A 24,948-nucleotide genomic window follows, 5' to 3' on the forward strand; every position below is an offset into this window, starting at 1 on the left:
TGCTTAAGAAATATCCTGAAGTTCATAAAGGTATTGTTTTATATTCTAAAATTGTTGAAGTTTTGCTCTTTACATTGAAGTCTTTAATCCATCTGTCAATTTAAGAAATTAAGATGTGATTAAGATGTGATGAATCTCATATAAAATACACGTTTGAATACCCATTAAGGCTGTGATGCCAAAAGTTTGGTAAATGTTGCCTTAAATAATAAGGTAGTTTCAATAGTGGAAAAAGAAAAGAAACATATAAGGTGTTTTACATTAATAATAGCTATTTTAGGAGATTTGTTAAAAAAAATTTTTTTTCACAGCCTTGACCTCAGTTGTGGGTGATCATCTGCCATTCTGATAACCTTTACATTATAGACCACTGATTTCTGACTGTATTGGCATGAATACTTGAGCGCGACTACATAAATAAGCAAATCACCATATTAAGAGGTTAATCATAGCATATTAGAGAACTAAAAAAATACCCAGCTTTTCCGTTTTCATATTATAGCTTTTTGATACATAAGATGTATAAGATGCATAGATTTTTTTTTAATTTTATTTTATAATGTTAACCACCATACATTACATCATTAGTTTTTGATGTAGTCTTCCATGATTCATTGTTTGCATATAACACCCAGTGCTCCATTCAATACGTGCCCTCTTTAATACCCATCACCAGGCTAACCCATCCCCCCACCCCCCTCCCCTCTAGAACCCTCAGTTTGTTTCTCAGAGTCCATAGTCTCTCATGGTTCATCTCCCCCTCCAATTTCCCCCCCTTCATTTTTCCCTTCCTACTATCTTCTTTTTTTTTTTAAACATATAATGTATTACTTGTTTCAGAGGTACAGGTCTGTGATTCATCAGTCTTACACAATTCACAGCGCTCACCATAGCACATACCCTCCCCAGTGTCTGTCACCCAGCCACCGCATCCCTCCCACCCCCCACCACTCCAGCAACCCTCAGTTTGTTTCCTGAGATTAAGAATTCCTCATATCAGTGAGATCTTACGATACATGTCTTTCCCTGATTGACTTATTTCGCTTAGCATAATACCCTCTAGTTGCATCCTCGTTGTTGCAAAGGGCAAGATTTCGGTTTTTTTTGATGGCAAGATGCGTAGATATTTAAGATGTATAAGAAGAGCCCTTGAAATCTGTGATGACTCTGCGGGTCTTTCTCTTGAGCTTGCAGTACTGTGACCTTTCTGGGTATTCAGTGAGGGCCTTGTTTGTCCAACATCAGTATTATACCACCTGCTACCCCGTTTTCATTTGCTGCCATCCACTGTTTGTAGGGAAGAAGTAAAACCAACCTTTCCATATAAGCAATTTATGCCTGTAGATAGGTCTTGAAGTGAAGATAAAATAGATTGGCTTTTATTATCAGAGAGCAGTTAATGTGCTTGGTTACATCAGCATTAACTTGAAGATAACATCTGTGGTAAAATATTATAACTAGGATGAAACATGACCTTTGGAAATAATAGTACTTTTTAAAGTATTGTTTTAGAACATAATTAACCTTAAGTCAGTAAGTACCTGCTAGGGCCACCTGGCTGGCTCAGTTGGTAGAGCATATGACTCGATCTCAGGGTGGTGAGTTCAAGCCCCATGTTGGGTGTGGAGCCTACTTAAAAAACTTAAAAAAAAAAAAAAAAAAAGGCAAAGTTAAAATATTTAAAAAATACGTAAATAGGTACCTGCCAAAAGATTTCAAAATAGATATTTTAATTTAGAATTGGATTGTAGAATGGGATACAAAAATTGTATTTTTAACAGAAAAATAAGCAATTTTATCTCGTGCAAGTTTTTTTGTTTTTTTGTTTTTTTCCCCAGGAAAAGAACCAGCTTTCCCATGAGCTGATGCTTGTTGATAATAGAATTATGAATGTTTTTGAAAATCTTTCTTTGAAAACACAGTATCAATATATCTAATAAAATATAAAAGCAAATAGTAAATACTACTTGGTTTGCACTTTTGGTATATAATCATAAAACTGGGGAATAGGTGTCCTAACTGGTCTTTAGTTGTTTGGTGTTTGATTTTAGGGGAACCACACTGAAATCATGTAAAGGCAGACACCATTTAAAATTTTCTTGTAATATTAGTAAGGTAGTTACAGGGAAGGTTTATGATTCATTTATGATCATACTAATATCTTCAGCTGTACTGGGGTCAGCTGAGAGCCCAGTGAAGTAATGTAAGTGGAGAACAAGTTTGAATAAAGTCACACAACAGCCCAGTGTGTGTCCATACATTTTTATCCCTCCTGGCAAAAGTGAAACTTATAGCACAGCTCTTCTCTGTCACCTAGAAACCTCCAGAGTAACCGTTGACAGAGCTTACACATTTAAACCATAGGGTATAAAATAAATGGGTAAGTTTGAGTAGAAAATAGAACATCCAACTCGAAAGTAGTAAACTGTGGGCTTGATTTACTTTTTTTTCCCCTCCCAGTTCCAACCCACATTTTCCTTCTCTCCCTATACGAAATAACTTTTTTTTTTTTTTTTTTAACTTTTATCATGTTTGTATTCTGAACCCACCTGGTTCACCAGGACCTTTTTAGTTTCACCATCTCAAGCAATTCAAAGTAACCTTTCCAAGCAAATTTGGAGCTGTCTTCTCAGATGACTGAGGTTAAATCTTATGAAATTTAGAGCTATAGACACCGGGAGTGATTTGTATCTCATGAAACTGGGCATAAATTGAGTCTAGTTTTATAGTCTCTGCCAGTGGTATCTCTGAGGCCATGCCTTCCAAGTGGGGTGGTCTCCAGCCCTGTCACCCCTGGACCCACATCAGCAAATCCTCAGGTATGATGGGTCTGCAATCCTCATTCCCAGGAAGCTTCTGAGTTTTTTCAGTTAATCTGTTTTTTTGCTTGATTCTGTTCTGTATTCTTTTTTTTATTTGTCAGGCGACAATTTTCAAGTATTTTAAAAGAAAATGTATTTGGATTTTGCATGTCTCCCATGTATTATCTGAATTTTCAGTCACAATTCAAAGGTTATTCTTCTAACAGTTTTAACTAGAACAACTTTCTAGAACCCAGAGAATGTTTATATCCTGAAGAGAGTTACAGAGAGCACATAAATAGGGCTTTTATATATATTTGGACCACAGTCTTTGTCTTACTCATGTATTATGTAATGTGATACTAACTCTCCAATTGTATCATAAGCTTTTAGGCATGGACTTTATACTGTGCTCTCCAATGGAAACGTAACGCAAGCCACATATGTAATTTAAAATTTTCTAGTAGCCACATTAAAAATAAGTAAAAAGAAACAGATGAGAATAAGTTTAGTAGTGTACTTTATTTAACCCAGTGTAATAATCTAAACATTATTTCAATGTGTAATCAATATGAAAATTGAGATATTTTACATTTTTTTCTCATATTTAATCTCCAAAATCCAGTGTTATTTTATTCTTAGTGCACATCTCAGTTCATACTAACCATATCTCAGATACTGAATAGCTGCGTGTAGCTAGTGGCTACTGTTTAGGGCAGTGCTGTCTTACACTTTTATAATTTAGTGCTAGTAACATAATTGTTTTGTGTGTGAATGTGTGTGTGTGTCATCTTAGTTACAGATTTCTCTAATTGAATAAAATATAAAATATTTTTAAATGCCTATATTTTCTTTCTCTTAAAGGCTCTTCCTTCTTCAATGATTATAGTAGCAGTTTATTGTCCTGTGATAGCTGCTGTTTTCATTGTTCTGAAGATGGTCAACTATCGACTCCACAGAGCACTTGATGCTGGAGAAGTTGTAGATAGGAATGCAAATGAGTTCCCAGATCAGCGAGCCAAAGCTGAGCAAGGCAACTGTTCATCTAGAAGAAAAGATAGTAATGGACCGAGGTAAGGAAACCCATGCTGCTCAGTTTGTAAGGATGTGGATCATGCATGCGTACAATGATGTGATTACAGTGTTGTTCCTCTGTTCTGAGACGTGGTTTTAAGGCAGTGTTGTTAGTCTTGCCACAAGAGGTATGATGACAAGTACAGATGGTCACATTAGACCCCAGCAAAGCTAACTGGCATATCTGGGGGATTAAGTAAGTGTCCTGGCTTTATTACCAAATAACATGCTAGAACACTAACAGTTACAATTGTAAAACAGTTATTCACACCAAGACCAAAACCAGTGAAAAACCGTGTAAAGAAATAATTTTAAAGCATGGCTTATAAATCTTAGCATTTATATTTTATTTATACGTATAAGTAAAATATGTATATATTTTAAGCAAATTGTGATATTTTACTTGACATTTTTAATCTGCATTTTTCACTTAATCTATTGTAAATACTTTTCAATTATATATTCTCACCTTAGAAACTTCGCTGTTCCTTCCCTCCATCTTTGTATAACTGACCTCTTAGGATTCAAGTTTGTGTAGATGTCATTTTCTGTCCCCTCCCAGCTGAATATTCCTCCTGTGGCTCTCAGTCACATTTCTCTTCATTGTCTTGGCCTCATCCCCTTTCTCTTGTTGACCAAAGGATTTATTTATACATAATCAGAAGTTTATTGTGACTTCGTAGAAGTGATAGGTACCACTAATAATAAGTCTTCAAAGAACAGTTACTATATGAACACTTGTTCTATGTAATAGTCCTCAAAACAGTTCTGTGAGATAGATGCTGTTATTATTCCTGATTTATAGATGTGGAAACTAGGGTGAGAAAGATGAAATATTCCAGGGACTCTGATCTGGAGTCCATGTTTTTAACCACTCTGCGATGTTTCCACTCAGTATAATAAGAAAGTGGGTACTCATCTTTTAAGATAGGAAATGTTTCTGTTTTCCAGTACATCGAGTTTATCCCTTTTCAGTTATGTTTTCCTCCACCCCTAACATGATTACCCTTTTTGTTCATTGAGAAAATAGTTTGCCTCTGTAATAATTTTGTTCATAGCTCTAATCGCTACCTGAAATTATCTTATTTAATCATGTTTGCATTATAAGCTTCTTGAAGGCAGGGGCCTTGTTTTTCCTATGAACTATTTTATTCCCAGGTTCTAAAACAGAGTCACTGATAGGTACTCAGAAAATATTTGAAGTAGTGAAAGCATTTTTTCCGCATACTGTTTTTAATAACTGCACAGTATTCCATTTTGTAGGTATGTCATAATTTAACTGTCTTGATTTTAGTTACTTTAATTATTTTCAAATTTAAATTTGTATGTTAGATCACTGTGATGTTTAAATTTTTTTTTTAAAGATATTATTTTTGGGATGCCTGGGTGGCTCAGTCGGTTAAGCTTCTGCCTTTGGCTCAGGTCATGATCCCACGGTCCTGGGATTGAGTCCCACATCGGGCTCCTTGCTCAGCGGGGAGCCTGCTTCTCCCTCTGCCTGCTGCTCTTTCTCTCTCTCTCTGACAAATAAATAAATAAAATCTTAAAAAAAAAATAAAGATTTTGTTTTTAAGTAATCTCTACACCCAGTGGTGGGACTCAGACTCACGACCCCAAGGTCAAGAATCACACAGTCCACCAACTGAGCCAGCCAGGCCCCCCTGGGATGTTTTCCTTTTAAATGATTAAAATTTTAATTATAATATAGGAGAGGTAGAACACTATAAAGCTATACCCATTTTTAAATTTTTCAATATATATTGCCAAATTCCAAAGATTTACCTTCTCATTACCATGACCAGCAATTTGAGCGCTTCTTTTTCTGCACTTTGACAACATTGAGTATTTGGTATTTAGACAAAACTGTGGTAGCTATTTCATTGTTTAATTTTTAAGTTTTTTTTTTTTTTAAAGATTTTATTTATTTATTTTTGAGAGAGAGAGAACGAGAGAGAGAGAGCATGAGAGAGGGGAGGGTCAGAGGGAGAAGCAGACTCCCTGCTGAGCAGGGACCCCGATGCAGGGACTCCATCCTGGGACTCCAGGATTATGACCTGAGCCGAAGGCAGTCGCTTAACCAACTGAGCAACGCAGGCACCCCTTAAGTTTTTGGATTACTAGTTAAATGGGTGTATTTTTCTTTTGTTATTATTGTTACATATTTTGTGAATTGTTTATTTTTCTGTTGGTGGTTAATTTTTGCTGTTGATTTGGAGAAGGTATTTATGAAGGATATTATTTACGTTTTGTGTCAAATACTTTTCCTCAGTTTATAGCATTTTATTTATATGCCACAATTTGTTTTTATGTGGTCTATTCTGTGAATGTTTATTAGTTCTGCCTTTGATACCAAGTGTGTGAGATTTTTTCTTCCCCCATATTATTTAAATGTTTGCTTGTGTCTACTTTTAGCATTTTTATAATTTTTCATTCTTAAATTGTATTCAAGCTGAAAACATTCTTTTTTTGTTTTTGTTTTTTAGGTTAGTCCCAACACTATTGAGTGAATAATGTATTTTCCCCCAGTAATTTTAAATACTTTCCTTTTCATGTAGCATACTCATATATACTAATGTCAATTTCTGGGCTTTGTTTTCTGCCTCATTGATCTCTTTCTCTTTTGTTTATACATACTGGTGTTTTGTTCTGTTTTGTTTTTTATTTTGTACTGTTTTTATGGCTTACTAATATGCGTAATATTTAGCATTGTGAATCCCTTTTCAGTATTTTTCTGTTTCAGTGTTATCTTGGTTCTTCTCGTGTATAAACAACTGACCCTTGAACGATGAGGGGGTTAGGGGTGCCAAACTCCTCACCCCGTGCAGTCAGAAATCCATGTATAAGGGCCCCTGAGTGGCTCTGTTGGTTAAGCGTCTGCCTTTGGCTCAGGTAATGATCCCAGGATCCTGGGATCGAGCCCCGTGTCGGGCTCCCTGCTAGCCTGCTTCTCCCTCTCCCTGTGCTGCTCCCCCTGCTTATGTTCTCTCATTCTCACTCTCTCTCAAATAAATAAATAAATAAAATCTAAAAAAAAAAAAAAAAGAAATCCATGTATAACTTTTGACTCCCCTCCCCCCAAAGTAACTACTAAAGCCTACTGTTGACTAGAAGCCTTATTGAGAGCATAAACATCAACTGAAACATATTTTGTATGTCATATGTATTAATGTATGTAGTGTATTCTTATAATAAAGTAAGCTAGAGAAAAGACATTGTTTTTAAGAAAATCATAAAGAAGAGACAATACATTTACAGTACTGTCAAATGTAAAAAATCCACAAATAAGTGGACCTGTGCAGTTCAGACCTGTGTTGTTCAAGGGTCAACTGTACATAGTTTTTTGTGAGATGCTCCCTTTGCTCATCCTCCAGAAAATTCCATTAGACTTGATAAGTGTATTCAGTATGGAGGGAACTCAACGTTTAAAATATGAAGTCTCATCAGAGACATGGTGTATATATCCATTTTTTCACGTGTCTCATAAAATTTCATATTTTTTCTATGGGTTCTGTGTATTTTTTAAGTCTATTTTATTTTTATTAGGAAATGCATACTCTTGTATTATGGGTAAACAAACAGAATGTAGACTCTGCACTTGATCTACTAGGGCTTGAATCACTTCCTGACTGTATGACCTTGGGGGAGTTGCTTAAGCTTTTTATGCCTTGGCTTTCTCATCTGAATGATGAGGCAAATAATAGTACTATATCTTATGATATAGGATACAAAGAATGAATGAAAGATAATATATATAAAGCATTTAGAACCATTCCTTTTCTTTTAAGGGGGCAGGGGCAGAGGGCAAGGGAGAGAGAATCCTCAAACAGACTCCCAGCTGAACACAGAGCCCAGCGATATGGGGCTTGATCCCAGGACCATGAGATCATGATCTGAGCTGAAACCGAATCGGATGCTCAACCAAGTGAGCCACCCAGGCACCCCTAGAACCATTCTTATATAGTAATCACTCAGTAATTGTTAACTCTTATTTTTTCTGGATATTATATATGTTTTTAATTCCTTTAAAAATTTTTTTTAAGATTTTATTTATTTGAGAGAGAGAGAGAGAGAGACAGAGTCGGAGAGGGAGAAGCAGACTCTCCCCACTGAGCAGGGAGCCGGATGCTGGGCTCGATCCCAGGACCCTGAGATCATGATTCGAGCCGAAGGCAGATGCTTAACCACCTAGCCACCCAGGCGCCCCTGTTTTTAATTCCTTTCATTATTGTATTGTTTTTCCATTTTCTTTTAATTTAAAAATATTTATTGTGAAATGTATATATTTCTAAACAGCTTATCAGTCATATCATTCAGGATAATTTAGAGAATAATAATAAAGTGACTATTTGATTACCCACCACAAAACTTAATAGGTTATTATACAAATACCATACAAGCCTTTGTGCACCTCTTTCCCATTTATTCTGTTCTTTTTCCTTCAAGAGTGACCATTATCTTGAATTTTATGTTAATAATTCCCTTGATTTTCTTTCTTGTGATACAGTCTTTGTACATATTACTAAACATATTAATTTTATCTGCCTTAGGATATCTTAAAGAGAATAATACTGTAGATATTCCTCTGAGGGGCTTTTTTTGTGCAAAATACTGTATTTTATAGGCTTATTCATGTTGATGCTTATAGCTGTCATTTATTCATATTGACTGTTGCATACTCTACCACTGTGGGAATAGACTACAATTTACTTATCCATTTTATTTATCCTTGTGTTCTGAAGACACATTATTATATATGTTTCTTGGTACACATGTGTATATCTAGTGAATATAAACTGGTTCATAGGGTATTTTCATGTTCAGTTTTATTAGATAATTCCAGCCTGTTTGCCAAAACGATTGTAGCAGTTTATATTCCCACCATTAATATGTGAAAGTCCTTATTGTTCCATATCCTCATCAATATTTGATTTTGATAAGCTTTAAAACTTTGCCATTCAAATAAGTGTTAAATGTGTCTCATTGGGACTTTCAGTTAAACTTTCTGATTACTAATGCGGTTGAGCATCTTATCATACATATTTGGTCCATTTAGTTATTCTGTTCTTTCCAAGTCCCGTTCATGTCTTGTTTCATTTTTCTTTGGAGTTGTCTTTTTCTTATTGAGTAATAGGAATTTTAAAAATAAATTCATGGTACTATTACTTTATTGGTTATATACATTATGGACATTTTCTCCCAGTTTGTGGCTTGTCATTTTGCTTTCCTTAGGGGTTTTATGATTAGCATACATTCTTAAATTTAAGATTTACCATTTTTTGTAATTAGCATTTTTTGTGTCTTGTTTAAGCACTTATTTCCTACACAAAGATCAGAAATATATTCTCTTATATCTTCCTTTAAGTTTCATATTTCTTTTGTTTTTGCATTACAGTTCAGACTTTAATTTGTAGTGTCAGGTAGGGATTGGACTCTTGTTTCTTTATGAGTAACTGGTTTAATCAGTATTTGTTAAAGAGACTGTCTTTTCCTTGGTGATCTGTAGTACTCACTCTGTCATAAGTTAAATTTCCATATATGGTGGGTATGTTCCTGGGCTCTCTCTTCTGTTCTGTTGATCTGGTTGTCTGTGCCGTTACCACACTGTCCCAGTTACTGTAGTTTCATAACATGACTTTTGATGTCCGGTGGGACAGACGTCCTACTTTTTTTTTCAGGAGTGACTATTATTCTTGGCTCTTTGTTCTTTGATATAAAACTTAGAGCCTGTTGGACAAAGTCTACAAGAACTTAGGATTTTTATTGAAATTACATTGAATATGTAGATTCCTCTGCTGAGAATTAATATCTTTACAATATTGAATCTCTCCATTTATTTAGCCTTCTTTAATATCTTTCAGTAAAGATTTATCATTTCTTCATTAAAAGGCTTGCATAGCTTTTGTTAAATTTGCCAAATTATTTTATAGCTTTTTTATGACAGAAATGTTTTACAATTACCTTTTCTGTTTTTTTTCCCCCTTTAAATATAACAGTTTAGTTTTTACCCAGCAGCCTCACTAAACTCCCCTATTAATGTTGAAACTTTATAGGTATTTCTTGATTTTCTATAAATAATGACAGTTTTATTTCTTCCTTTCTAGTCCTGTACTTGTTTAACTGTCATGGGCTATGATTTCTAGCACGTGGTTAAAGTAAAATGGTGTTGGCTTATATCCTTGTCTTTTTCTAATCTTAAAGTGTTTTGAAATTTCACCGTTAAATGAGATCTTTGTTGTAGATTTTTGTTCTTGATATCTGTTTTCCCCCACCCTCCCACTTGGGACTCACATTCCGTTCTGAGGAGAAGAAATGAACAGGGAAATACTTTCATTTCCAGAGCCTATCACTGTGCTTGGTACAGCACAGCTGTCAGTTTGTTGCATGACTGAATGAATGCAGGAGGACTGCTTGAGCCTTATGGTTGTCACGGGCTCTGGTTCAGCAGTTCAAAAATCCTTTTAAGTCTTATCTTAGAGAAACACTGAAAGTCATTAATATTGGTATTACCTTTCTAATGTTTTGGGAGAGGAAATTAGCACATTGGATTTTAGGATTTGAATACAAATACTTTGGAGACCATATTTTCTGTTTTAAATGGCGGTAATGCTTGAACTACTGTAAATTAAGGACCCATTTAAACTATATGTGGGCAAATTTTAGGCTAAATTTTTTGAAGATTTAAGAACTTTGTTTTTACCTATTCATACTTTTATGAACATCATTGTGATCTAGATTAGATTTGTAAATTTAGTACTGTGAAGTTTCTGATTAAAGCCTGAGCAGTTAATGATACTAATAACCAACAAATTAGTTTGTGAAGTCTCCTTTATAATTCAGATTAGACCCCTTCTGCTTTTCTGCCTCTCCGTGTACCTGGTATTTTTTTTTTTTAACAGATGGGGAAATTAAGGCATAAAGGTAGAGATTCCCTGAATTTGGTGTATTGCTTACTGCAGTAGACCACTTTGCTTCTGTGAGAATTGTAAACTACTATACTTTCCAGGTATGTGCTGAAATTGCCATTGCCAAAAATCTGCAAGTCTTGCTAATAAAGAAAACTCTTACTCAGCCATTTTGTGTGTTTAGCTATATTTAGGACACCTACTTCTGAATTTGTATAAAGAGAGGTATGGTAGTTTTGCTAGAGGATTATTTTGTTACAAAAGGAGCTATCCATTTTTTCATTCATCCTTTTTTGCTCCCTTTAATACCTCCTTCCCACTCAGTGTTGGCCATTGGGCACTGGTTCTGGATCATTGTTTCTCAGTTGGGGGTGATTTTCCCCACAAAGAGACATCTGGCAATATTTGGAGACATTTTTGTTTATCACAACCAGAGGGGAGTGCTGCTGGCATTTAGCGGGTAGAGGTCAGGGAGAATGCTAACCATCCTACAATGCACAAGATGGTCCCCCACAATCAGGAATGAAATGGCCCAAATGTCAGTAGTGCTGAGGTTAGGAAACCCTGTTTTTAGACAATGGTGTTTATTTTTGGTTTTGAAATGGAAAGAAAACTTTAATGCTTATTTTTTTTGAAAGACAAGTATTGGTGTTTTAGAGTAGACTTTAGAGCTGTACAGGCAAGGTGTCCAAATCTTGTCTCAGTTCTCATTGGCTATACGTACCTACATTCAGGTGTGTGGGAAGGAGAAAACAGGTATAACAGATTGTAGCGTACTATGTAAATATTATTTGTATCCTCCCTTCCCACCTGAACTCCATATACCAATGACTCAGTTTATGTTGTTCACTCCTCTGAGACCTTAGATTTTTACACCTTTCAGTTTTCAGGTTTTTCATCTGTAAAATGAGGATAATAGTATTTATATCTTAGATTTTAGGAGGATATTTTGTGAGAAAACGCAAATAAAGCACATGCCCCTATTACTGGAATGTATTAAGTACTTAGTAAATATTTGTTATTTATAATAACTTTACCTTCAGATTGTAATCATTTGTACTTGCTATCAGAAGTGATGTCTATAAGTAGGCAGTATTGTCCATCAACTGATGAATGAATAGACAAAATGTGTTCTGTCCATACAATGCAGTATTATTTGGCCATAAAAAATATGAAGTACTGATAGTTGCTACAGCATGGATTAACCTTGAAAACCTTAGGCTAAGTGAAAGAAGCCAGCCACAAAGACCACACATATTATGATTCCATTTATATGAAACATGCAAAATAGGCAAATCTATAAAACAGAAAACAGATTTCTGGCTACTTAAGGCTGGGGGAGGATGGGAAGGGTAGGGGGGTTATAGCTGAAGGGGTTTGTTATTGAGGTGATAAAAATGTTCTAAAATTAACGTGGTGATGGTTGCATGACTTTATGGAATATATTAAAAACTATTGACTTGCAAAGTTTAAATGGATAAATTGGATAATATGTGAATTATATACCAATAGAGTTGATGTATATAAACTAGGAAAGGTGAGGGCTCTCTATCCTTTCTCTGGGGTTGAATATTTTACTCCTTAATCTTTACCTTGCTCTCCATCTTCTGATTTCCATGGAATCTGACTTAGAGAATGCATTCTGGAGAGCAGTGGAGAGAACAGTGATGTTGCTGGTTAGTACTCACCACTCATTCAGTGTGATGATAGCTGTCTCTACGTACACACTTATGATTTTACCAAATTAGAAAAAGATTTCTCATTCTGGCCTGTGTATCCTGTATGAGTTAACACCAAACAGCTGACAAACTTGAACATGTTTCACTTTTCTCACACATGGACATTTGCATGCTGAATTGCTATCAGATTTGTAACTGAGTTCCAGTATATTTTATTTGTATAAATGGATAACAAGTTAGAAAGCTGATTTTCTTTAATAAATGTGAGTTTGCTAACCGCAGTCAATGGCCTAGAGTTAGGAACCCATTAGGTAAACAGACACATGAGACCATTAATACTAAAACATCACTAGAATTCAAACAGCTGTAGTGATAAATACTTATTAAATGGAAGGTATACTTGTAAGCAAATTCTATTTTGCTTGTATTTTTTGCTTGCAGCTGTCAGAATACCTCATTGAAATAGGCTTATGGGAATTTATGGCACACACTACTGAAAAGTCTATGTGTGAGGGATGTCTTCAGATTGGCAAGGTGCAGTGTCAGTCATTTCATGATCTGGCTTCCCTTTACCAGGCTGGCCTCCTTTCTTTTCAGTTGACTTCTTAGACAGCGTCCCCCCTTACGGTTGTAAAATGGCTGCAGCAGTGCCAGGCCTTAAATCTTCTCAGCATTAAGACTAGCAGATACAGAGAAATAACCTCTCTTAATAGTAGAACACTCCTGGCCTGATTCATATTAGCCTGAGTTAGGTCTTGTGCTTGTTCTAGGACCAAAAGAAAGGAACATGCTGATTGTCTTTGGTCAGTAGTGCTTACCCCTAGACCTGAGTGTATGGTCAACATTATCCAAAACCATATGAGAGTTTGGGATGAGGTGGCTCAACAAAAGAATTTTGGGTTGCTTTTTGGTGTTGTTGTTAACCAGATGATTGACATAGATGCTGGATAGCAGGGTAGTTTATTATCTGCTATAATTCTAGCATGTATACTAGAACTTTTATCCTTGGTAACAGTAACTTTATCAGGTACTTATTCTGTATGTACCAGGTAGAATGAGTAAAAATCTTTGGGTAAAAAATAGGATTATGGTAACTTTTAGGCCTGAGTTATTCTAAAAGTTATGTTCCTGAGGAACCTTATTATAAAACTTTCTAAGTTTTTTGAAATTTGGTGTGATCTTTTTCCCTAATTTTAGATCCTCTTATCTTTAAGTACTCTATGTAGACGTCTTCAGTTCTTTGAACTTAGTAGTTCTCTCTTGTCTTTCTAATACCTGTTTTACTACATCATTTTATTTTTTAAACTTAAGCCTTCTAATTCAATACAAATCTAAAATCTTAGCTTTCTACTTCTGTAAAACAAGTTAGTATCCCAGTTAAATGCTGTTAAAATAAAAAATACAGATAGAGTTAGCTTGACAAAGTGGCCTGTTCTCTTGCATGTTCCTCGTAGCTCAGTCAGACTGTGCTCCTGGAGAGTGGCCGTATAAGATCTGATTACTTTCTGTGTTTGCCACGGCCAATTTCTCCTTGCTGTTGGGAAGCAAAAGGCAAATCATGTCTTTGCTAGCACATGTCATAAAATATGCGCTGTATTTAGCATCTGTAATTGTAACTAAGGCTAGTTTCTAATGTCGGATTGGGTATAGACTGGGAGAGAGTTTTAAATATTTTCAAGTAATGAAGTGGTTATAAAATAGTTCAGATTATAAGACTTACAAATGAAGAATGATCTTTTTTTTAATTGCTGTTTGCTCTGTTAGAAATAGAACCTTTTAGTTTTATAGGAAAAGGTATAATAACTTAAAAAATAATAAAAAACCATTGGTGGCAGAATAATGACAATCACTCTTTTTCTCATTTTTTCCCCACAGTGATCCTGGTGGAGGGATTGAAATGTCTGAGTTCATTCGAGAGGCCACACCCCCAGTTGGTTGCAGTTCAAGAAATTCTTATGCTGGCCTAGATCCAAGCAACCAGGTAGGAACCTGTGATTTTATTTTGTCTTTTTCCCTTCTCCTGATAGTGGTCTCAAGTAATTCTGTCTGTAATAGTCAGTTGGTGTTTGGGTTTATTGTGCTGATTAATAAGTTTTTGATTGTTTATTAATAATATCGTTCTTTAGTATTCTTATTTTTAACTGAATTTTCACATTAATTAAGTACATTTTTGCTGAGCACGCACGTCGTGCTCATGCCTAGGGTAGTTTTGATCATGACAGTTGTGGTGAATGCCCTTAGGAAAATTAGGTCCTTGCTTGCACTGTCTTACTAACTTTCACATTTTTGGTATTGGAGGGGGATAGATGTTGGGGGTTATTCCTAGCTTAAACATGGCAAAAAAAAAAAAAGATGTAATTTCTTCAAAATCTACACTTATCATGGTAGGCATCGAGTAATGTATAGAATTGTTGAAGCCATGTGTTGTACACCTAAAACTAATACAACGTATGTTAATTATACTTAAAACTTTCTCAAAATCGGTGCTGTTCAAGGTGTTAGTGATAGAGCTAGATGTAGAATACAGATCTGCTTTTGCCAATTTTACTGTCTTTCTGTTCTGTAACTTTTAACTTAAAATAGTAACTCTGAAAGTCTGCTCTCAAAACTTGGCTGACACCTGCTGTACTTTTGTTCTGTCCAACCCCAGCTGGGCCTTCAGGGCTGCATTTCTGTCTCGTTGAACATCTCCCACACGAATCAAAGTCCCACTTACGCCTGCTTGCCTTCTCAGTAGATGAGTCTGGTAGCTGGAGTAATGCTGTAGAAGCATAAGAAAGTAAACCTAGCGAGAAGCTTAGAGGTCTTGTCATAATCGAACTTTAGATAACTATGGGTTGTGGTGGGTTCTTCTGTCAGTCCTTTCATTATATAGAAGAGGAAAAAGCTGGTTTTTATCAGGGTCTAGACCTCACTTCTTGATTTTCACTGCAGTGTTTCTACTGTTCTACACTGCTTATGGGTTGCAATCACTCTTCCTCCTTTCTGCTCCAGAGACTTCCTTTTTTTTTTTTTTTTCCTGGCCTAACTCTAACTTTTCTCATAACCATCCCTGTTTCTGAAGAGTTTCAGAGACCTTGTGGTATTGCCTCTTTCTCTTGCGGATGGAGCACTTATGTATGAATTTATTTAGCACTTTGTTTTTGGTGTGTGATCCTATGTGGCAGTGTGTAATCCTCTAAGGAGCAGGTTTTCCTCTTTCCTCTGTGGTCTAATAGACTGCCTAGTGCAGAGGTGACTTTCAGTGAATGGGTGCTAATTATCTTTATCTATACAGGTAATAGAACTTTAGAGGTAGAATCAGACCTGGCTTTTTATTTAACAAATGATTAAGTAGCAGACCTAGTTATCCTTACTGTCCCACAGTATTACTGTTCCACATTGTTCAGCCCTACACTATTTCAGAACGGTATTAGGGAAAACACCATATTCTGTGAATCAAAATCTTGAATAGGGTCTTGTTCCTAATATATTTTGATAGAAGATTTGCCTCTGTTTGAATTGTGTTTCATGATCTAAACTTCAAGTACATGAATTTTTGGTCGCAGTTTTAGTTGTGATTAAGTGTGGTGTAGAACAAATATGTCCTTAAATTTGTCTTCTTTCTATAACAAGCAGATGGGAAATGTTAGAATTAAAAAACAACAACAGTGGGGCGCCTGGGTGGCTCAGTTGGTTAAGTGTCAGACTCTTGGTTTCAGCTCAGGTCATGATCTCAGGGTTGTGAGAACGAGCCCTGAGCTCAGGATTCTCTCTGTCCCTTTTCCTCTGCCCCTCCCCCATGCTTGCGTGCGTTTTCTCTCTCTCTCTCAAAAATTAGTAAAATAAAAAGGAAGCATTATTGCAAAGGGCTGTGACATTTTAATTAGGTCCATACCTTTTAAGTTTCAGTTTTTACAATACCAGTTTAAAGAGAAGTATTACTATCCTTGATTCTCTTTCGGTTGGTCTTGCTTTCTCAGTCTCTCTATGAAATGAAATGGCTTACTCTTTAAATATGGCTGCATGTTTTATATGCTTAATTAACCCTGGCCTTTGTCCATACTGACATATGTTGGCAATGTCAGATTACCAAAGGAGTTAAGCCTATGTTTTTCCCACAGTCTTTTGGAGAGCCAAACTTTTTTTTTTTTTTCCTTTTTTCCAGTAGGACAGTTGAAAGGGTGCAGCAGTGGCCAGCCATCTTCCGTAACTCTACCATGGCATCTGTCTTTTGGAACTTGCCCTACTTGTTTCAGGGAGGGACTCCCATTCTGAGTGTCATTAAAGCTCATCTGCACATAAATACACAGCATACCTAATTTGGTTTTCCTTAAAATACTAACTCTTGAATAAAAATGGGCAAATACTGGAAGTTACTATGCTACTTGGATTTTGGATTTTATTTTGCAGTAAAATGCTTGTTGACCTTTTTCTGTCTAGTTGCAGTGCCTTTTATGGCTAATTGAAAGCAGAAATTAGGAAAAATCAGGAGCATCAGGCTTAATAAATTGTTCAAAAGTGTTGCAAAACTAATTTTTTTTTTTTTTTGGCTGCATCAAAAGGTAGCAGTTCTAACCTGTTTGTATGTGCTTATTTTTACTCACTTTTTCACTGACATATAACTATTATATAGCATAGTATACACTTCTTAAGTGTACAGCACAGTGGGTTTTTACATATGTATACACCCCTTAATTGCCATCAAGATTGAGAAAGTTCCTCATGCCCCTTCAGACTCAATATTAACTTAATATTTTGAGCAAATTTTATCGTGTACTCCTATCAGTTGAATCAATGAAAGGAAAGATTGGGGGCTGCCTGGCTGGCTCAGTCAGGAGAATATGTGTAACTCTTGATCTCGGGGTTGGAAGTTTGAGCCCCAGTTGGATGTAGAGATTACTTAAAAAAAAATGACATCTTTTTTTTTTTAAGATTTTATTTATTTATTTGACAGAGAGCACAAGTAGGCAGAGCAGTAGACAGAGGGAGAGGGAGAAGCAGGCTCCTCGCTGAGCAGAGAGCCCGATGCGGGGCACAATCCCAGGACCCTGAGATCATGGCCTCAGCCAAAGGCAGACACCCAACCAACTGAGCCACCCAGGCACCCCAAAAAATGAAATCTTAAAAAAAAAAGGAAAGATTTGGTAAAACACCAAGTATTATATGAATATTCTTAATTTTATTCTAAAATATTAAATTTGCTTGACTGTGTTCTTCTTAAATATCTTGAAAACAGGTATTAGAAAGTTACTAAGACTTGTGGATTTAGTAACTCTCATATTGTTATGTTTGATTTCCTTAATGTGTTTGTGGAATTTGTGGTATTTGTTTATATGATTTTTATGGTAGTATAATGAATGATGGCTAAGATTTTAGGGAATGTTACATCATCTGGAATATAAGCATTGAAATCTCGATAGGTTTTATTTTTCTGTTTATAGTTAGTGCTAAGCAGTCATTTTACGTGGATCCCTTAGTTTTTTATTGTTTTTAAATATGTTATAGCATTCTACAAAGAAGTACTTACTTTTTGTCTAGAACTCAGGAAAGTACATATTGATACACTAACAGTTTGACAGTAAGATTTAGGTTGCTCTTTGTAGCATATATTAATGTGTGGTCCCAAACCTTCCTTTTATATGCCCTGATAAGTCTGAATTTGTTTCAGATAGACTTAACACCCAGTTTTGCTTTTATTTATAATATGAACATGTCATAACACAATATAAAAAATGATAGTAATTGTATGACACGGATTGCTTGATGTTGGAGGCATCCTGCGGGCTCCGTCAGTCCCGAGCATGCAGAGGGATTCCGTGCCCTAGCGCGTCTGCATCGTACATACAGAATGTTCCGCAGCAAAAAGGTTCTGTGGCTCTCATACAACATGCCCAGTGGGTATCTTTTAATACAAGTGACTGATAGCATGTTTTGATAATATCGTTTTGCTTGATGATCTTGCTAGTCCATATTGATCATGACATAGCATTTAATTAGTTTTACTTCATGTCGTGTTTTCAGATTGGATCTGGTTCCTCTCGTCTTGGGACAGCAGCAACTATTAAAGGTAGACATTAAGTTGGAAGTTGCCTATGACTTTCCCTTTCATTTTTGATGTAATAAAGATAACTGAATACTATATATTCACACGTAATGAGAAATCATTCTTGAAATTATTTTGTAGATGCAGTTATGTATCTTATGTTAAAGGTTACTTGATTTAAATTGGGTTCTCCTTTCACCATCCAAATCTCACAAACACATTTGAACATTTGCATTACATTGCATGAATTGTAAGTTTTGATATATAAGAAACTTCCTTGCCTTGAAGGAAAATACTTTTCATGGGTTTGGTGAGGTTTGTGGAAAACTGAGTAATTTAATGTGAAACCTTTAAATTGGGCGCAAATAAGACAGTAAAAAAAGAAGGAAAGTGTTTTTCTATATGTCTTATATGTGCCTTTTACATGCATCTATTTAAGATAAATTTTTTTACCCTATACTTTTTTAGGGGAATTTTTATAATTTTCCCTGGGAAGGAAATTTATATTGTTTCAAGTTGTTATTACATAATTTCCATTTCTTTTTAAAAAGTGCTTCTTTTTTAAAGAAAGTTTTATTAGTTAACAGTGTGAAGCTTTCTGTAATTTGGTTTATAGTGCTGTGAGAATAAAGATGTGGTCTCATAGTCCATGATGCTTCCTATTAGTTCAGTGCATCATCCATTATTGTAACCCGTGGTATATAAAAACTGCTCTAGTAGACATTGTATACTAGTATAGTATATAGTAAATTAGTGTAGTTGATAGCCTTTCTTGTTATGCCACACTGTACAGCCTTTACTTTTAATATAATGTGTTCACATGTTTCTCTTAACTTTGTAGGGGATACAGACACCGCTAAGACTTCTGATGATATCAGTTTAAGTCTGGGCCAGAGCTCTAGTCTTTGTAAGGAAGGAAGTGAAGAACAAGGTAAGAACATTGTACTTCACACTGACGTTGTATATTCTGGTGGCCAGGGTGAGTTTGTAGAATATGCTGCTCATATTTTGGCAGAAGTTTATAATAAGTTAATATATTTTTAAGAAACATTAAAATAAAATTATTAACTAGGATAATAGTAAAACAGTGTTATAAGTACTTTTAGCTTTCTGGAATTCAATTACACATGGTCTGCTAAGTAGACATGGAGAGAAAAATTTTGTGAGCCTGTGCCTTGGAGTGAGTATGAGATGGGAGATAATCTGCTAGTCCGTAGTGGGTCAGAGCATCTTGCCTAGTTTAGTAACTTGGTATGTAAGACTGCTACTTTCCATCCAGTGTGACCTCTCAATGTCAATTGCTCCATATCTTACCCAACAGTATGTTTTAGTAGAGAACTAACTTGCTCTTGGACTTACAGAGAAACTGTGTTTGCTTCGAACACGGTGCCTCCTATAGCAGATTTTTAATAGAAATTTGGGCTTTAAATGTCTTTTCTTTCCCCTCCTTTTTCAATTCTATTATAAATGAGTGTTTTGGATTTAATGGAGTTGGTTGTTTTTTTTTTTTTAAGAATGCCACATTTTTATGTTTCATTTTTAATTTTCAAACATGAAAGGATGGATATGTTATCCCGTTTTCAAATAGAGATTATCCCAATTTACATAATCAGTGAGACAGAAACCTGTTTCCCTATTTCTAACCTGTTGTTTTTATTAGCCTATATGTGGTTTTTGGAAGGCAGGCAGACTGATAAGTTTCATAATTAAGTACAGGAAATTTATTTATGAAGTTACAAATAGGTTTCTAAATTATGACATTTTCCTGTTTAATATTTTACCTAGGTCAGTTCTTACAAGCATGTTTTGTTCCTGGTACTTGGAATATAAGTTTATCGTGCTTATAACTGCTTTTTGGAATTGCAGTACCCATCATTTATTTGCTTTTGTGGACTACCCCTGCCAATATACCCCCCTAAAAAACTTCCAAACATACTGTATAATATAGAAACTATTTTCTTATAAAAGGTTAAGGTGAATTGATCAGTTTGAGAATTACAGTATCTTTTTCATATGTATCATTAGATATGTATCATTAGAATGTCTCAAAAATTAGGTAATGATCTTAGAGGGGCTAGTGCCACTGCATTTAAGGGCCTATTTCTTTATTTTATATCTGGAAAGTACCATGCATAAGCAAGAATTTTGTAGTCTGTCGGGTTGGGAATTATATGCACACAAACCTCCCCTACAGATACCTATTGACATAGATAGTGATGTCCAACACTCACTGAGCACACACTATTATTTAGGCTAGGGGTCAGCAGACTTTTTCTATAAATGGTCAGATAGCTTTGTAGGCCGTATGGTCTCTCTTGCAACTATTCAACTGCCATTGTAGAGTACAGGAGCCATAAACAGCATGTGAATGAGTGAGCATGGTTGTGTTACACTAAAATCTTATTCAAAAGCAGGCAGAGGGCCAGTTTGGCTCCATGGGTCTTAGTTTGTCAACCGCTGGTTTAGGTCTTCTTTTAAGCATTTTATAAGCATTCACACAGTTAATCTTCACTGTAAGCATTCGATGTTAATAATACGATTCTCACATTATAGATGAACATATCATGGCTTAGAAGTTATAAGAACCTTGCCCAAAGTTACATAGCTACAAAGTGACAGTTCTATAATTGAAATCTGGTTTTGAATCATGCTTTTAATTGCTATGCAGTTACACCACTTTTAAATATTTTATTTATTTATTTGTTTATTTGACAGAGAGAACACGGTGAGAGAGGGAACACAAGCAGTGGGCAGTGGGAGAGGGAGAAGCAGGCTTCCTGCCGAGCAGGGAGCCTGATGTGGGGCTCGATCCCAGGACCCTGGGATCATGACCTGAGCCGAAGGCAGATGCTTAATGATTGAGCCACCCAGGCGCCACTTTTAGATAGTTTTGTAACTTCTATCATTTTAATATAACATTTAACAAATAACACACATAGCTAACATTTAACAGATATTATGTAGTACTCATTATGTGCTCTGAGCACCATTCTAAGTACTGGAAATAAATTAGTGAACAGACAGACAAAAAATTCTACCCTTATGTGGCTTCCATACTATGAGTATGGAATCATACTAGTATAAATCAAATAAATATGCAGTAGTAGGGACAGGTGATAGGGAATGGTGGGGGCTGGGGGGATTTAAGTTTAAATGGAGTGGACAAGGGAAGAAAGCCTTGCTGAAAGCAAAGACCTGAAGGAGGGGAAGGAGTGAGCTATCAGGATATTCAGGGGGAAGGGGCTCTCTAACAGCACTGGCAAAAGTCTTAAAGTAACAGCATGCCTGTCAGGTTTGAGAAATAGTGTGGTTGATGTGAAGGAAGTGAGGGGACAAATTGTATAGTCTTGTAAGCCATTTTAAAGATTGTGGTTTTGGGTGCCTGGGTGGCTCAGTTGGTTGGGCGTCTTCCTTTGGCTCAGGTCATGATCCTGGGGTCATGGGAGACTGCTTCTCCCTCTCCCTCTGGCCACCCCTCCTCTCCCTCTCACCCCCCCTCGTGCTCCCTCGCTCTCATGCACATGCGCTCTCTCTCAAAAAATAAATAGAATCTTTTAAAAAAAACTAAAGATTGTGGTTTTAATTCCTAGTGAGGTGAGGAACTGCTAAAGGGTTTTGAGCAGAAAAGAGTGTCAGGATCTCAATTACAGTTTTACAGAACCACTGTGGTTCCTCTTTTGAGATTAAAAGGAGCAAAGGCTGAAGCAGGAAGCTCAGTTTGTAGATGATTGCAGTAATCCAGAACACAGATCAGGGCATTGACAAGTAGTCTGACTGTGCGTGTAGAAGATATTAATGAGAGGCGATGTTGATGTTGATGGATTTGGATATATTATGTGAGAGAAATAGTACTCATGGATGACTGAAAGGTTTTTGAGTTAAGTGATGGGGAGGATGGGAAGGAAGACTGAGAAGGAGCAGATTTAGGAGCCGGAAGAGCATGGATGAAGGTAAGATAGGGAGTTCAGTTTTGGGCATATCAGTATGAGATGCTGTTAGGTCTCTAAGTGGCAATAATTAGTGGATAATTAGGCAGGTCTGGATTTCAGGTAAGAAGTCTGGGCTGAGGTTTTAAATTTAGGAGTTTTCAGTGTATAAATACCAGAAAAATATAGTCATGTCAACTGTGGGTTGGGTTATCATGAAGTTCCTAAACTAACTGGGCAAGCCTGCATGGTTGGCCTAGCCTGGAGTTCAGATGTCCTGGCTGCCCTGATCCAAATTTGTTGGTCGTGGCTGTGATTTGGCACCACCTAGTGGCAAATGTTCATTCTGGCTTAATTATCAGTTGGGGCTCATCGGGTTCTCTAGCTAGTTTGGGTTTACATAAGGACAGCAACGTTTAGTTGGTTGGCAGTTAGTGATTAGTTGGACTCATTTTATCAACGTGATTCAGCATGATTGAGAGTGACCTGAGGATGTGGGGACGTGGGCTCTTTTTCACTTTTAAGAAAGGATTATCTACAGTTGCCCTCTCCAGCCGCAGCCCTGTTTTCCCTACCCAAGATCGGTTCTTTAGCCTATTCCCATATGAGTGTGGGGGCTGGCAAGAAGATGGAGGAAGCTAGTTACAAGGATTCCTGAATTTTAGTTATCATGGGACCAGAATACTGGATGAGAGATGGAAATGAGGGCGTGTAGATGGAAAATGGAGAAGTTCCCAGGATTGAGCTTTGAGCCACTCCAGTTTAATAGGTGCAGGAGACTGAGTAGGAACAACTGGTGGGGTGCAGGAAGACTTAGAGTGTTGTATCCCAGTTTCTCAAGGAGAGTGCAGTGCTCAGCTTTGTTAAACATTGCTCATAGGCCAGGTGATAGGAGACTGAGACTTGCCACGGGATTAGCAGCGCAGAGGTTGTTGGTGACCTTGGTAAGCATATTCATGAGGGAGATCACAATACATATAGGAGAGAATTAGAGAAGGAGAGCTGAAAAGAGGGAATACAGACTGTTCTTGGTGAATTTGTGTAAAGGGGATCAGAGATGGAAGGTGAAAGCCAGCAGGGGAAGGGAGGATAAAGGAGAGTTTGGGATTTTATAAGAATGCGTAAGAGAACAGCTTGTTTTTTATAATTGATGGAGATGATCCAGAAGAGAGGAGGAAATGTGGTTTTTGTTTATGAAGTAACATGTGTTAATTTTAGAAAAAATAGTTAATATGAAGAAAATAATTCACACTTTTGGCACTGAAATAACTTAATGTTTTTTGGTACATCACTTTTTAAAATTATTTTTGTATTGTGATATAATTCATATACTATAATATTCACTCTTCCTTTTTTATAAGATTTTATTTATTTATTTGACAGAGAGAGAGAGGTAGTGAGAGAGAGAGCACAAGCACGGGGAGCTGCAGGCAGAGGGAGAGAGAGAGAAGCAGGCTTCCCACTGAGCAGGGAGCTCAATGCGGGACTTGATCCCAGGACCCTGGGATTGTGACCTGAGCCGAAGGCATCCGCTTAACCAACTGAGCCACCCAGGCGTCCCTGCAAATACACTCTTAATATTCTTTTTAACTCTTACAGATTGGAACTGTATTTTTATATAGTACCATCATTTTCACTTAAGTATTTTTTCTCATATTAATATGTAATCTTGGAAAACATTTTTAGTGCCTGTGTGATGTTTTAATGGACAATCTAATTTATTCAACCTTTTTTTATTGGACATTTTCATACTTTTTAGGTTTTGAATTTTATAATAACCTGAAATGAGCATTTTTTTGCTAAAACCTTATGTACATACCTGATTTTATCCTTTAGCAGCAACTTCTAGAAATAGATTACTGATCATGGGTGAGTATATTTTTGGAAGGCTTTTGGCCATATTGCTAGATTGCTGGTTACACCACTTTGCACCAGGATGAGCAGTATGTGAGTGTGCCTTTCTTATCCTAAATGCCACTAGTAGCAGTCATTGAAAAAAAGTTTACTTATGAAAAATAGTATCTCTTTGTGTTGATTTGAGCCTATCTTTGACTTATTGCTACCAGTAAGAAAGATGTCTAAGCAAGCATATTTACTTGAAAATTTCCTAAAACCACCTAAGGTTCTTCCTGATAAGATTTTATTTTTTTATGGTATAGTTAGCAACATTGAAAAAAGTACATGTATTAAAGTAAGTTTGGCTGTGTGTTTTTAAATGAAAAACTTATATTTCTGGTTTATTGATGTCTTAGAAGGGAATTGGTTTTGATTATTAGCATTTTAAAAAAAGTCTTGTATATTAGAATTAGTGATTTTCAGTTACTTGTTCAGTTAAGTCTTTTTTCTATAAAATTCATAACTTTGAAATGTGAATATCACACTATTTCTAATTAGAAATAGTTATAGATAATAGAGTTATAGATAATAGAGTTTTTATAAATAACTGTTAAATTTAATATTTATATAATTTAATATTACAAAAGAGTAAATATAGTGCTAACTTTTAAATTTTGGTATTTAGAGATCTAAGAACCCAAGTAC

General features: G+C 36.0%; 1 protein-coding gene across 5 annotated transcripts in view; it reads left to right on the forward strand.

Moving 5' to 3' along the window:
- PCNX1 (pecanex 1) overlaps positions 1-24,948 on the forward strand; it is a 160,285-nt gene that overhangs the window by 32,218 nt on the left and 103,119 nt on the right. For 4 of the 5 annotated variants that reach the window (XM_032405443.1, XM_032405444.1, XM_032405442.1 and 1 more), the window contains exons 2-5: positions 3,666-3,874; positions 14,332-14,437; positions 18,460-18,505; positions 19,323-19,412. In XM_032405443.1, coding sequence (XP_032261334.1) covers positions 3,666-3,874; positions 14,332-14,437; positions 18,460-18,505; positions 19,323-19,412 — 451 coding nt within the window. Of the gene's footprint in view, positions 1-3,665; positions 3,875-10,780; positions 10,879-14,331; positions 14,438-18,459; positions 18,506-19,322; positions 19,413-24,948 lie in introns of those variants that run through there. The other variant, XM_032405446.1, reaches the window with a different exon arrangement.

Source organism: Phoca vitulina, unplaced genomic scaffold (genome assembly GCF_004348235.1).
Source record: "Phoca vitulina isolate PV1807 unplaced genomic scaffold, GSC_HSeal_1.0 scaffold7, whole genome shotgun sequence".
Lineage (NCBI taxonomy): Eukaryota > Metazoa > Chordata > Mammalia > Carnivora > Phocidae > Phoca > Phoca vitulina.